This window comes from Mus pahari, unplaced genomic scaffold (genome assembly GCF_900095145.1).
Source record: "Mus pahari unplaced genomic scaffold, PAHARI_EIJ_v1.1 scaffold_6396_1, whole genome shotgun sequence".
NCBI classification, from domain to species: domain Eukaryota; kingdom Metazoa; phylum Chordata; class Mammalia; order Rodentia; family Muridae; genus Mus; species Mus pahari.
The window spans coordinates 19,268-34,355 of record NW_018392456.1 but is presented as its reverse complement, the minus strand read 5'-3'; the positions used below and the strand labels follow the sequence as shown (position 1 = coordinate 34,355).

General features: G+C 40.6%; 1 protein-coding gene and 1 pseudogene across 2 annotated transcripts in view; one reads left to right on the top strand and one right to left on the bottom strand.

Moving 5' to 3' along the window:
• LOC110315035 (NACHT, LRR and PYD domains-containing protein 9B) overlaps window positions 1–9,857 on the top strand; it is a 29,755-nt gene extending 19,898 nt beyond the window's left edge. The window contains exons 5-9 of one of the 2 annotated variants that reach the window (XM_021189203.1): window positions 971–1,138; window positions 4,328–4,498; window positions 7,114–7,284; window positions 7,841–8,011; window positions 9,513–9,857. In XM_021189203.1, coding sequence (XP_021044862.1) covers window positions 971–1,138; window positions 4,328–4,498; window positions 7,114–7,284; window positions 7,841–8,011; window positions 9,513–9,663 — 832 coding nt within the window. In that variant the 3' untranslated portion in view covers window positions 9,664–9,857. The remainder of the gene's footprint in view (window positions 1–970; window positions 1,139–4,327; window positions 4,499–7,113; window positions 7,285–7,840; window positions 8,012–9,512) is intronic. The other variant, XM_021189204.1, reaches the window with a different exon arrangement.
• A 2,125-nt stretch (window positions 9,858–11,982) lies between these two features.
• Window positions 11,983–15,088, bottom strand: part of LOC110315036 — a 10,245-nt pseudogene continuing 7,139 nt past the window's right edge.

Here is a 15,088-nt window from a genome sequence, read left to right as displayed (position 1 = left end):
ATCATGTGTGTTCTTTTGTGAGTGGGTTACCTCATTTAGGGTGATACCCTCCAGATCTATCCATTTCCACTTCCCTTGTAGGAGATAGGTCCGAATGTATAAAATCTCTTTCCTGGTATGCCCTTTGGTTGGCACAAAGCCAGTTCCTTCTTTCTGAATGGGAGTCCTAGGGAAATTCCTTCAGAAAGTCTCTACTGCAGGATAGTGAAACTGAGCCCTCTGCATTCATGCCCAGTGCAGTCTTGGTTGTGGTTGTATCATACATTGGTCAGGACAGTTTTCTCACCAAGCATGAGTGAGTGTGTGTGTGTGTGTGTGTTTTAGTTCAGTGCTGCTGTGGCTCTCTCTGCATGTATTCTGCTTCAAATGAATCTCTGAGTAATAAAAAGAAAACAACAACAACAACAACAACGACAACAACAACAACAACAACAAAAACCCTAAAAAAGTCAACCTGTAGCTGGCTGGTCAGAACCACAGGTTAGATGCGATGGGCTTAGTAACTGGATACCTGAAATCTAGAAGAGAGAGTATCTGTGAGATACCCAAGAAGTAAGTGTGTGTGTGTTTTATTGATATGGGTAATCAGACTTACTGGAGTACAAATCATACTTTATTCATGTCTATCTGTACAATAAAGGCCATGGCTTCTACCCACTATGTTCCAGTAACATCCTATCTGTCTGTCTGTTGTTGTGACAACTATTAACATCACCAAACATTTCCAAATGGATCCTAGACAATAAAATCACCCATAGTTAAAAACCACTAGCTTTGGGCTTATTCCCAATCAGTAGAACTCTATAAATTCACAATGATAGCCACACAATCATGCTTATAAATTTTATAAATCTATGATGTGTATCTGAACTGCTATAAGGATCTAAGGCATCTGTGCCAGTCATAGACAGTCTTACATGCATCACCTAAAGATGTTATTCCTAACCTGTGGCATGTTTCCCACATGTAGGTTGGGTAAATGTGGCATCTCAAGTAAGGCATGTGGCAAAATTGCAACTTCCCTTATCAACTCTAAAGTGAAACATCTCTCACTGGTTGAAAATCCCTTGAAGAACAAAGGAGTGATGTCACTGTGTGAAATGCTGAAGGATCCAAGCTGTGTCCTGGAGTCACTGATGTGAGTTATTCTGGGAGAGCATACCCCAGAGCTATTGCAGAAACCTGCACATGAGTCCAAGTATCATCAAGGTGGTCAAGTGCCCACTGTAGAATACAAGAGAGCGTGGGTTGTGTCATATGCTCACTTTCCATGCTTCAATTGCCATACCAGTAAGTGGGGTAAATGCAAGCAGAGATATCATGAGACCAAGTTGAGACAAGTCAAGGCTAGCTCTGAAACTTCTTATACATTATTTTTAGTTTATTAAGATGTTCTTATCATGAGTAAAGATGTTGCATCTGGAAAGAGATTGGTTACTAGGTCAGAGGAGAATATAAATAAGAAAAAACTGATTCATTTCTAAGGCAGGGCTTCCTACAGCTTACCTAAATCACTATAAGCTATCTCCTGCCCTGAAGTTGAGGTTGGTTTCTCATGGTAGAAGACCACCGGACTATGGTCCCAGGGAAGCTGTATTACATAATTTTCTATTCCATCTATCAAAGGCCTTAGGATGGAGAATGTGCTCAAAGACACCTTGGTTTATGCAGGAGGAAGAATATACATACACAAATTATTATGTCTTCTGTAATCAGGTATTCATGCAGTTATAAGTACATGTGCAACTTACAGATATGGCATGCATAAAAATGTAAGAACACTGAATTTTGACCATTGAAGAGACATCTGTTCATCAGAGAAAACTAGTGCAGGTTAAGTATCTCTCACATGATCTGCTTATAAAGAGTCCATAAGTGTTTCATACTTCATTTAATTTTTTGGACTATTTTCATATTATGAGTCTTGGTAATGGTCCCTAATTTCAACCATAAAATTTATTTGCATGCTGTATAAAATGTGTGCACATGACTTGGGTTTGCATATGCCCATGGTTTTATACCGTATTTTCAGTGCTTTTATGTTTTGACATGGTTTGGATACATGAGCACAGGTCTATAATTTTCTTAGTGTGACATCATGTAATTTTGAAAATTTTTTGTATTTTGGAGCATAAAAATTTCCATTTTTCAATTAGAAATGCTTTAGTATAAAGTATATTAAACTTTATAAAAATCTATTTATAAATTTAATGTGCATGTATGTGTGTGCTTGTATAAGTTTATTGTACCATGCAAGTGCATGAGACTGCTGAGACCAAAAGAGCTCATTAGTCCCCTGTTGTAGTTATAGGAGATCTTGAGCACCATATAGGGGCTATGTGGGTATTTGGAACTGTACCCCAAGTCCTCTGCAAGGCCAGCAAGTGATTATAAATGTTGAACCATCTGTCTAGCTCTGAAATAAAACTTGTGAAAGAAAGTTAAAAAGGCACTATGAAAAGTCAGAGTGTTTCAGAAGAGGTAGGGGAAATGGCATTAGAAGACAATATTATTTGGTTATTTAATTACCACCTGATGTTATATAGTTGGTTAAATTAAAACTATGATTGGTGACTCCTAATTATAAAGAGCTACATTGGTCATGAGTTGTCTTAAATAGTCTTTACAGCACTAGTCTTTAATTCATAGAAGTAACAGGAGTAGGAGAAATATTTAAAATAACAGGATTTAGTGGCAGCAATAGCTAAGTTGGTAAAAAAACACTTGCCACTCAAACATGATGAGCTCAATTTGGTTCTGAGAACCCATGTGACAAAGCCATGTGTAGTGACACACTGAAGAAGTGGAAGCACCGAGATTCCTGGGGCTCACTAGCCCACCATCCAAGTCATTAGAGTTCCAGGCCAGTGAGAGAGCCTATCTCAAAGGGGGGTCCTGGTGTTCCAGAGAATGACATCTGAGCTGTCCTCTGACCTCCAACATGCATGTGTACCTACACAGACAGACAGACAGACACACAGAGACACACACAGAGACACACACACAGAGACACACACACAGACACACACACACAGACACACAGACACAGACACACAGACACAGACACACAGACACACGCACAGAGACCCAGACTCAGACCCAGACCCACACCCACACCCACACCCAGACCCAGACCCACACCCACACCCACACCCAGACCCAGATCCAGACCCACACACCCAGACCCACACACCCAGACCCAGACCCACCCAGACCCACACACCCAGACCCACCCAGACCCACACACCCAGACCCACCCAGACACAGACACCCAGACACAGACACCCACACACCCACACAGACACACATAGACCCACAGACACACTTGCATGGACACCAAAAAGAAATTAAAAATATTAGTGGAAGATACTCTACTTGAACAGGATTCTGCAAGATGATAAATTTCTGATATGGGTAGAAGTTTTAGTTGATTTGTAAACAAGTTGTCATGTAAATCAATAGTCAATTTTGGAAACATATCTAGTGACCAATAACATCAGTTTTTCAAAATGTTTGAAAATATTTCCATTACTTAGAGAGAAGGAGAGAGAGAGAGAGAGGGAGGGGGGGGGGAAGATACTTGCACACATATAGAGGACAGAAGACAGCTTGTGGGGTGGGGATTGGTTATTTCTTTCCATCCTGTGGTATTGAACTCACAATCTTGTGCTCCCCCTACCTCCTCCCCCCTGGATGCTGTTAGCCACGAGCCTGAGGGGAAAGGGGGAAGAGGTGGAGATCAGGGTTCAGATGGCCATGAGTATGGACAGACTGACTGCCAGAGACTGTTACATTGAGCCTAGTCTACTTTCTTGTTTAAGGGATAGGTCATAGAAGGAATTTTAGGGTTATAGTATGGGTGGAAAGGTCTAATTAATTGGTCCTATATTCTAGGGAACAGTATGGGCTTATTGGTTATTGTATAGGACCTAATTATCAGGCAGGTGGGGAGCTAGAGTAGGATGCATGTGCTGAGTTATATACCCTTGCACAGAGCATGTACAAGGTCACTTTTCAGACAAGGGCACCCAAGGTCAGCCACTTGATCAGGGACACTCTCCAGACAAAGACCAGGAGAGTCAGGAAAGCCCTGTGAAGAAGGTTGTCCTTTATGTTGCACCAAGCTCTGAAAGCCATCTAGTCCTGGGGGACTGCTAGCTTATAGGTCCTCAGACTTGGTGTCAAAACTATTTAGTCATCTTATCAGCCCATTTCAAAATTCTTTCGTGCCAAGTAGAAATTCAGTCTAGGAAGAACATGAAAGTCTTTGGAGAGCAAGTGAATGTTCCAACAGTAAGTGAGCTGCTGACATGTGATCCTCTTTCAGGTTGTCTTACTGCTGTCTCACATTCATTGCCTGTGGCAGTCTCTATGAAGCCCTTTTGAGCAACAAACACCTCTCCCTGCTTGATCTGGGGTCAAATTTCCTGGAAGATACTGGAGCGAACCTTCTGTGTGAAGCTTTGAAATATCCGAACTGCACCCTCAAGGAGTTATGGTAGGGCTGTGTTCTCACCTGTTGCTGGTATATAGGTGTTGGCATTCAGAAGTAGAAGTGCAGAACTGTCTGAATGTCATTGCTGCTTCAGAAATTGTCTTAAGCCTACCATCCATGATAACTGTCTTAAGACATGGAGCCCTGGGTGATTGGAACATGAGCATGCGTCCCTGTAAGTGGGATTCCTGCCCTGATAAAAGAAGCCCCAGAAACTACTGCTTCGTTCATCACATGGTGACACTTTTATACTCCAACAAGTCTGGAGAAATGACTCAGTAGTTGAAAGCCCTTGTCACCGAGTCATGATAAACAGAATCTGGATCCCAGCACTCGTGTCTGGTAGTTAGCAAGCACCTGTAACTCCAGCACCAAGGGTCCAATATCCTCCTCTGGCCTACATGTGCACCATCTGAACATCCACACAGACACACGTGAAGAAGATGGTGTATCTATGAGCCAGAAAATCAGGCTTTCTGCACACACTGTAGCAACCAGCTTATAACTTGATTTTGGTTGTTTTTTTTTTAAATGTAACTGACATATCTATTTTCAATCAATCTAGCCTAATGCGGTGTTAAAGCAAGCCAAACGGGTTAACCGACCAGAAAGTATGATGTCTGCTTGAGAAAACAAGGCTGTGATTATCCCAGCTGATTCTCCTGGGGTACTCAGTGACTTAAGAGTGTAGTCTTTCTTTTTTCCTAGTACAACAGCTTTTATTTGATATTTGCAACAACAAATGCAATACATCACAAAGTTTTTAAAGATATGAGTGTAGTCTTAGTCAAAGGAGTTGTTCAAACAAAGGCTGTGCTGTACGCTGCTCTTGAGATGGAACTGAATGGAATGAAGGTTATCATTAGTAGCAGTAGGCACTCGGGAGGGGATTTTTCTTAAACTTCTCCCTTGATATATAAGAAAGTGAAGTATAGTCCTCATCTGAAAAAAATGAGTTGATGGACATGTAAGCCTATCAGGCACAAAGGTATTGTGTCTATGCACAGAAGTTACAGTTTTTACATATTTACATTATTGGTCTCTTGTGCTTGTCCTCAGATTTGTAGTTGAGTGCAGCAGCATGTCTTACATAAGTGAGATGCAAGTAGCACCCTGTGATTTGAATGCAGCAGCATGTCTTACATAAGTTAGATGCAAGTAGCACCCTGTGATTTGATTTGTGTGACAAATCAAAATATCTCTAGATGCCATTTGCATTTTCTGGGCAGAAAAATTAATCCCTGCTTCTGAGTCATTAATACACACTTATTTTCCATGCAAAACCATATGTATATACACCTCCCTCAATCATAAATCTATGCATGTGTCTGAGTCTATTTACATTTCTATCTACCTATCTCATATCCACCCAACTATTATCTGTCATCTATGAATTTAACATCTCTCCCTTGTCTACCACTTATAAACTTACCGGCTTTACTTACATATCATTGACCTCTTCCTGAAATCACCTTCCATTACCCATCCATCCATCCATCTATCTATCTATGCATACATATGCATATATATCTGCTAATTATTATATGTTCATTATGCATCTAACATACATCTGCCTAAGGTCTATAATTAGCATCTATTCCTCATCTATGCATTCTCCATCCTTCACTTATTGTATACCAACTATCCTCCCTCTGTCGGTCAACTTCTCTTTATTATTTACAATGCCATGGGAACCATGAACTTGAGGCTCAGGGAGGGTTTGAGGACATGGTATCATATTAAATACTGGCAGAAGTTAGACACATGGTGACATTTTCATGTAAATCTGAAATCAGTGATAAGGTAGCCACACTGGTTTTCAAGGCATATGTATTATAACCAGGGGGAATGAGCATAGGAACACCACGTGAAGAGGTCAAAGCAGAACTGTTGGTGAGCCAACATGGAGCAGAGGACCCCAGATGATGGAGATCATCAGCATTTCAGACATGCTTGGGGATTCCTGGTAAATACAAATCAGTCAAGCTGTTAAGATGGAATTGCATGGACTGGGGATGTAGCTCAGTTGGTAGAATGCTTACTTGGCAAACACAGAGTCCTGAGTTTGATTCTCCAGCACAGTTTTAAGAAAGCTAGGGTAGCAGCATGTCTATAATCCTCACAGTAGGAGATAGAAGTAGGAAGGTCAGAAGTTCAAAGTCATCCTCAGCTATGTAACGAGTCTGAAGCCAGGTTGGATTATATGAGAATCTGTCTCAGAAGAAGGAAGGCAGTCAATGAATGGCTGCTGGGAGAGGGAGAATCGGTCTCCTCTAGGAAAAGCTCTGACCTAGGTTATCCAATCCCCTGGATACATGTACATACAAGCAAAGCTAAAATGGACTAGGTAGGTTATATATGCATGTATATATGTGCATGCACACACACATACCACATGTATATATGTAACAAGAATAATTAAAGAGGAGGTTATGAATTAGGAAGGGGAACTGGTAGGAATTGGACGGAGAGATGGAGTAATGTAGACAGCAGTAGGAGCAGTTCTCATATGAAGTTCTAAATAATAATAATAATAATAGTAATAAATAGACTTATTAATAATGAATCAAGACAAAAGGATTGAAGGAATAAGTATGTTTTCATGTATGATTTCCCAGGTTGCCGGGTTGCTTTTTAACTTCAGAATGCTGTGAGCAGATCTCTGCTGTCCTCACTTGCAATACAAATCTAAAGACGCTGAAACTGGGCAACAATAACATACAAGACCCTGGTGTCAGACAGTTATGTGAGGCTCTGAGTCATCCCAACTGTAACTTGGAGTGTCTTGGGTGAGTCCTTACTAACTGTCATGGTGGGAGGGCTCACAGTTTGATGAGGAAATGCTAGATGGTTCATAGGGTTAAGAGGAAGCCCATCTAGCATAGGCTCATAAGTTTTGAGAAAATTCACAGGTCTTGCACAGGCAGCAACAGCTGCTGTGAGATTGAATGCAACGCTCCAGTTGTGTTTTCCCTTACCACAATCTCTGGTTCTCCTTATCTTTCTGCCCCTTCTTCTGTGGTGATCCCTGATCCTTGGTGGGAAGGGATGATCTCAACACTTTATTTGAATCTGAGTGTTCTGTAGACACTCTCTGGACATTGACTGTCTGTGAGTCTCCATATTAACCAGTCCACTGCAAAGCTTCTTTGATGAGACCTGAGAGTTAAACTAAAATGCTAAGTACTTAGAACAACATCTTGGGGTCACAATCCCTTTTGCTGTGAAACAAAGATTTGCTCAGTGTTGGTTCTGTGGGCATTTGGGGCTGGTTGGGTCTTTGCTCAGAAGCGTGGAACTGGCACTGAACAGCAGATAGTTTTATTGGCGTGTTCCCTGTTACAGGTTAGACCTGTGTGAATTCACCAGTGACTGCAGTAAGGACCTGGCCTTGGCTCTCACCACCTGCAAAACACTGAATAGCTTAAATCTGGACTGGAAAACCTTGGACCATTCTGGGATGGTGGTGCTCTGTGAGGCTTTGAATCACAAAAGATGTAACCTGAAGATGCTTGGGTGAGTACACCCTGTCTCCCATAGTCAAGAACAGCTTCAAAACAAGCTCTTCTGTGTCAGTTTGCTCAAGGTCAAACCCACTGAGGCTGGGTTGAGGAGGTCTGTGGTGAGGACCCACTGCTGCACTGTAGGATATTGAGTGCTGTCTTTGATTTCATTCATTCACAAGTACCATCCTTTCATGGTGATTACTCCAAATATCATCAGCCATTTTTTAAAAAAATGTGGCTTATTTTTCAAAGTTGTCATTCAGCTACAAAGAATGATGAAATTACAACATTTTTAGAAAATTAATATAGCAACCAGAAAGAAATAAACCATATTCTCTCCCATATACAGATCCTAGCTTACACAAGCTCTCTCTCTCTCTCTCTCTCTCTCTCTCTCTCTCTCACACACACACACACACACACACATATCATAAAGGGCACAAAATGGTAATAAATAGATAAATGAAAAGAAATATAAGTTTACATATATAGTATGCTTAGTGGCTTAGTGTTGTTCAGGAAATGGTCTCTCAAGATATAACAATTTTCAATGCCAAGTTAAGTTTTAAAACTTTTTTGAGTGCTTTGCCAAACCTCCACCCTGTTGATTTCGCTCCTGTTCTTAGGGCTATAAGGAGTAATGCTCAAGCAAGGATGAGGGAAGAGCTCTAGGGTGTTAGCACAGATTGTTAATCATGGTGAGAATGCTACAGTTGGGGCAGGACAGACTGAAGGAGAGGGTGGAGAGTCTGGAGCTGAGATTGGGCAAGAGATCTAAAAGAGCACGGCAGATCAGTGTGAAGTCTCTGTGTAATTAAAGGTGACATAGCACATGCTTATAGACACCAGGAAAGAAAAAACAGACAGAGGGGAGGAGAAGCTTGAGGAAGCCAGCTGTACTTTCAGAGAGACCCGTGTTCCAATCTTATCTTGTAAAAATCGGGGAAGAATGCCAAAACGTCTAAAGAAAAATGTTCAAGAAAGGAAATGTAATTAATTAGGTTGAGTATTGACACAAGACATTATTTGTCAAAAAAGGACAGAAAACAAACCAAAACAACAACAACAAAACAAAAGAGAAATCAGGTATGTGGCCACAAGAAGGAGGAGGAGGAGAGGAAGGGGTGTGTGTGTGTGTGTGTGTGTGTGTGTGTGTGTGTGTGTGTGTTGGAGGGTCCCTTCTCCCTGGAGGGAATATGCTCTCACGCTGTCTCTTCATTCTCAATACATTCCTCTCCTTTTATCCCTGGGGACTGATGACAAAAGAAGTAGTCATAGCTGTAAAGAGGCACAACTGACTGTCAACAAACTTGGGATGTTGACATGGCTCAATGAGAGAAGGGGCTCACTGCCATGCCTGACAACCCCACATCTCCATAGGAGAAGTGGGAGGATAGATTTCTATGAATAGTCCTCTGATGATGTGTGCAGCAGCAGGCGCCTGGTAAAAACACATGCAGATTTGTAAATATTTTTCGATTAGTAAACAGAATTGTTTGTTTTCATGCCAGACTGGACAAATCTGCATTTTCTGAGGAATCACAGGCATTACTGCAAGATGTGGAAAAGAAAAATAATAATCTGAATATTTTGCATTATCCATGGGTTGAAGAGGAACGCAACAAGAGGGGTGTTCGTCTGGTATGGCTCAGCAAGAATTGATCTGTGACAAAGGCTTATCCTGTTATGTTTCTCCCATATACCCTGCCCCAATGCACACCATGGTAGTAGTAGCTGTTTCCAGGGCTGCTCTTCCACATTGTTCCATCCCCACCCATCTTTACATCTCCCCTCACCACTTCGCACGCAATGTTTATATTACAAGCACGTTCAATAAACACTAAGCATGTTTGAAAGCATGAATGTTTCCTCAGTGAATGTGTTGTAGTGGTTGTGATATTTGTAACATGTTTCCACTAGGTGTCTTTCTCAGCAGCTAACATCACAGTGAACTTCTGAGGGTAGTCTATGCCATGATTCTAAAAGACATGAATATCACTGTGCAGAAAGTGGGAAGCGGGAAGTTAATGTCTAGAATCCCCAAAGGCTAAGATCTTGGATCAATAATTTTGTGAAAAGTGTCTCAAAAATTCTTTTCTAAGTTCTAGGGATCAGACCTAGGGCTCACTCTTGGGGTTGGGCAGTGATAAGTGGTTAAAAGTGTTCCTTGCTCTTCAGAACCAGAGTTCAGACCCCAGCAATACGCTGTGTGCCTCTTAACTGCTTCTAACTCCAGCTCTAGGGTATATGATATGCTTTCCTGGCCTGCACAGGTACCCATGTGCGTGCACATACAGAGATGTACATATACATACAAATAATAAACCTTGAAAACTTCATAGTTTACATGTTAACTGTTATTCACTATGGCGTTTGCTAAAAGTTACAATGAATAGGTCAGTCTTGTGTAAATATTATATTTTAAAAATAAATAATCTAAGTCAGCACATCTCAACTTGTGGTTCGTGATTTCAGATATCCTACATATCAGATATTTACATTATGATTCATAACAGTAGAAAAATACAGTTATAAAGTAGTAATGAAATAATTTTATGGTGGGCAGTCACCACAGCTTGAGCAATTGTATTAAAGTGTTTGGGCATTAGGAAGGATGAGAAAAGCTGAATAACATTTAAATTGTTTCTTTTTTTAAAACATACACATTTATGGTTATATGTGCCCCTGGGGATGAGTATGTATACCACGTGTTTGCAGAAGCTCTTGAAGATCAAGAGGGTGAGTGTCAGATCCTCTGAAACTGTAGCTACAGGTGAGTATGAGCTGCATGTGGGTGCTAGAAAGTTGGACCTGACCCACGTCCTCTGTAAGATCAGTAAGTATTACTAATGTCTGAATCATCTCTCCAGTCTTTAAACTATTTTTTAACAAAAACTTGAAAAATATTATCAGTTCAGTTAAGCTTTCTTAATAGAAATAATCGACTTATTCCCACACTAATATTCAGCTTCAATTTGACTCTGATACATTTAATTCAATGTTGATTTCTTCATTAGCAGAATAGAATGCCCCCTCTTTGTTTTGTTTTCCATTAATTTATTTATTAACTTGACATCCCGATCTTGGCCCCCCACCCTCCTGTCTTCCTATGCCCACCCTGCAAGTCCTTCCCTGTGAATCCCTTTAATTTCTTTTGTGCACAAGAGTGAAGTTATCTGTCAATGCCACCAGAGGCCACCAGATCCCTTGCAGCTGGAGGCCCCTGTGAGGGCTTGGTGTGGGTGCTGGGAAATAGAAATGGCTAACTTCTGCAAGAGCCTCACATGCTGTGAACAGCTGAGCTGTAACTATACCCCACCTGTTTCAAGTCCTAATTAGACAAGTGTTGACTCTTTCTATGGGTTCCTTTTAACTATAGATGTTAAGCTCTCGGGGGGGGGGGCATACACTTCTCTTCTTCTGATCCCCTCCAACAGTAATAGATCCATCATCATCATAGATGTTTGAAAGAGTCATTAAAATGATGGTGCATGGACTGGAGGGTTGCCCAGTGCTTGAGACCCGGATTTGATTCTCAGCACCTACATGGAGGCTCATCTCCTACTCAAGCACCAGCATGTGTGCTGCACAGATACACTTGAAGGCAAAACACTCATATATATATATATATATATATATATATATATATATATATATAAATTTTTAATGATTTATTAATACTTTGCTTATAATTAAAAATTTCAAACTAGGTACAGATATGTCTGCCTATTTGTTCACAGAGCAAAATAATCATTTTGCTCTGATATTGTAACGAGAAGCACAAGGTAACTCAAATCCATAGCTTTCTAATGTTTATTCCATTGCCGTAGTAAAACACTGATGAAAATCAACATAGGGAGGGAAGGGTTTTATTTACTTTACAGGTCCATCAAGGGAAACTGAGGCAGGCACTGGAGTAGAGACCATAGAAGAATGATGCTTACTGGCTTAATCCCTATGGCTTGCTTAGAATTTTTTTTTTTAATCCAGAGCCACCTCTTCAAGTGTGGCACCACCCTGCATGGGCAGGGCCTTCTCGCAACACATATCATGAATCAAGAAAATGTCACCATAGACTGGTGTATAGGCCAATCTGATGGAGGCATTTTCTTCATTGAGTTTTCCTGTTCCCAGCTCAAACTTGTCTCTAGATGAGAAAAAAGTACAGATTTTATTTTTAAGCACAAGTAACTAACACTCATAGTTCCTGAAAGATTTACAGTCTTCCAACTTGTAGCTAGGCAGTGGTAGTACACACATTTAATACCAGCACTTGGGGAGCACAGGCAGGTGGATCTCTTGAGTTCAAGGCCAGCTTCTTCTACAGAGCAAGTGCTAGGATGGCCAGGACTACACAAACTTTATCTGGGACCAGGAGAGGGTCAATCAACAGTCTTCCAACCAGGGGAGGTGACACAGATCCAGACTTGACATTTTCCCCTGTAGACTGTCGATGGCTTCACTTTGAGCCATCGTGAATAGATTCTTCCAGTCACCAGAAATTCCTGTCATGCTAAGATGGAAATGCAGTCAGGAAACAAGCAACTATTGCACAGTCAAGCCTGTCATTCTGTCACATCATCAATCCAGTTGGTATTATCTCCCAAGACCAAAATAGTCCTCCTACAATTGTCTGCTTCATACCAACTGTCGAAACGACCTTGAGCACAGAAGGATTGGAACGAGTGATGATATAGAGCTGGTGACTGTGAGTGTCAGATATGCTAGATGGGAAATCCTGGTCTTGAAACTGTCATGGAAAAACCGAGGAAGTTTCTTCTCATACCTGAACCTCGGTCCTCTGCTTCTTAGTGTTGAAAAATGGCAACAATTGGATAGAACAGCACATTACAAATTGGCACTGAGGGTTTGCCTGTGTCCTTCAACTGCTTTTCCAACTAAGGTATGTAGTAGAGTAATGGAACTATTACACAGTATATGATCAGAAAAATATCCACTTGTGCTGGGAGCTTCCTGGCCCAGGGAGAGGAGTAGTGGATTCACAGAGTAGGACTCTGGCTATGGCTTTAAAGTCTGAGCGTCTCAGGCCTTTCTCTAGCTCACTGACTGTGCTGAAATGCTGGTAACTTTTCTTTTCTTTTTTTTTGATTGTATAATAAAACAATTTTTATTAATTCAAAGTTTTTACAATATTTCAAACCCATTCCTCTTTTCAAAAAACCCTTTAAGAAAAAGAAAAAAAATCCTTGTAATTGCTAGCTCAAAAAGAAATTTATATTTTGAATTGCTACGTTCATTTTAATGTTTGACAGGTTTTTTCAAGATCAAAATATCCATTTATTATAAAATCTATTTACAAAAACAAAACAAACAAAAAATAGTGTGCAGATGTAATAGAGAACCAAGGGAACATGCCAGTCATCTATGTACAAAGCCANTGTGCATGAAACTTATCAAGGGTCTACTTCTACTTGCAGTACTTGACAGTCAAATAATTTATTACCGCAAGAGTTCAACCCTACATGACTAAAACTGTGACTATCTTAATGAAAAAAAATCATCTTCTGCTCACTAAAAATCTNCAAGTTGCTGAAGGCCAAATAGACCATATCACAGCAACTCACAAGACTGAAAGCAGCCTCAGAAGGAAGCCATAATTTTAGGATACTCACTGAACCATGTATTTCATTTTCAGTCGCACTCACATAAAGTGGGGAATCCATACACCCAGCTATCTTCATTAGCAAGTTAAATGCCACATCTTCCAAAAGCAGGGACAGTATTCTTAAATGTCTTCCTCAGACTGGGTGGAGATAGGTCCCAGAGTACAGCTGGATCACCCTAACAGAGATGGTAATTCTCTTGACAGGCAGTGAAGGATACCACATGGCATGACTAGATTTGCCCTTCCAAGTGTGAGCACAGTTTTTGCTTCTAATACCCTGGGTAATCAGTACTTCCCTTAGGTCACTGCCTTTCTGTTGGGAATGTGACATCCAAACCTTGAAGTTTCTGGACTAGAAAATGGAGAACACTCCCAAGACCTATTTTCTTTGTCAAAGGAATCATCTTGAAATACAAACTTCTGCTTCTGTGCATTAGACATTAAAGACACTGATCCCATTGTGAACTCTGTCTTTTCCTCTTTTGAATGGGTCTACCACCTGGTGACATTTCCACAGGCAAAGTTTGACCTTATTCATGTCCTTTAGAACATCCAAAATGTTCCAGACATAACTAATTCTCTGGCTTTTTTGAATGATGGTTATCATCGGTCTTCTTAACACCTGAGAGCTACCTTTTCATTTCATTAGTCAGATTATCTATGTCACATGTATTAGTGGACCAGTAGTCAGATTATCTATGTCACGTGCATTAGCAGATCCAGTAGTCAGTTTATCTATGTCACCTGTATTAGCAGATCCAGTAGTCAGGTTATCTATGTCACGTGTATTAGCAGATCCAGTAGTCAGATTATCTATGTCATGTTTATTAGCAGATCCAGTAGTCAGTTTATCTATGTCACGTGCATTAGCAGATCCAGTAGTCAGATTATCATCTGTCACATGCATTAGCAGATCCAGTAGTCAGATTATCTATGTCACGTGTATTAGCAGATCCAGTAGTCAGATTATGTCATGTGTATTAGCAGATCCAGAAGTCAGTTATCTATGTCACGTGTATTAGCAAATCCAGTAGTCAGATTATCTATGTCACATATATTAGCAGATACAGTAGTCAGATTATCCATGTCACGTGTATTAGCAGATCCAGTAGTCAGATTATCTATGTCACNCACGTGTATTAGCAGATCCAGTAGTCAGATTATCTATGTCACATGCATTAGCAGATCCAGTAGTCAGGTTATGTCACGTGTATTAGCAGATCCAGTAGTCAGTTATCTATGTCACGTGTATTAGCAAATCCAGTAGTAAGATTATCTATGTCACATATATTAGCAGATCCAGTAGTCAGATTATCCATGTCACGTGTATTAGCAGATCCAGTAGTCAGATTATCTATGTCACATACATTAGCAGATCCAGTAGTCAGGTTATCTGTCATGTGCATTAGCAGATCCAGTAGTCAGATTATCTATGTCACGTGTATTAGCAGATCCAGTAGT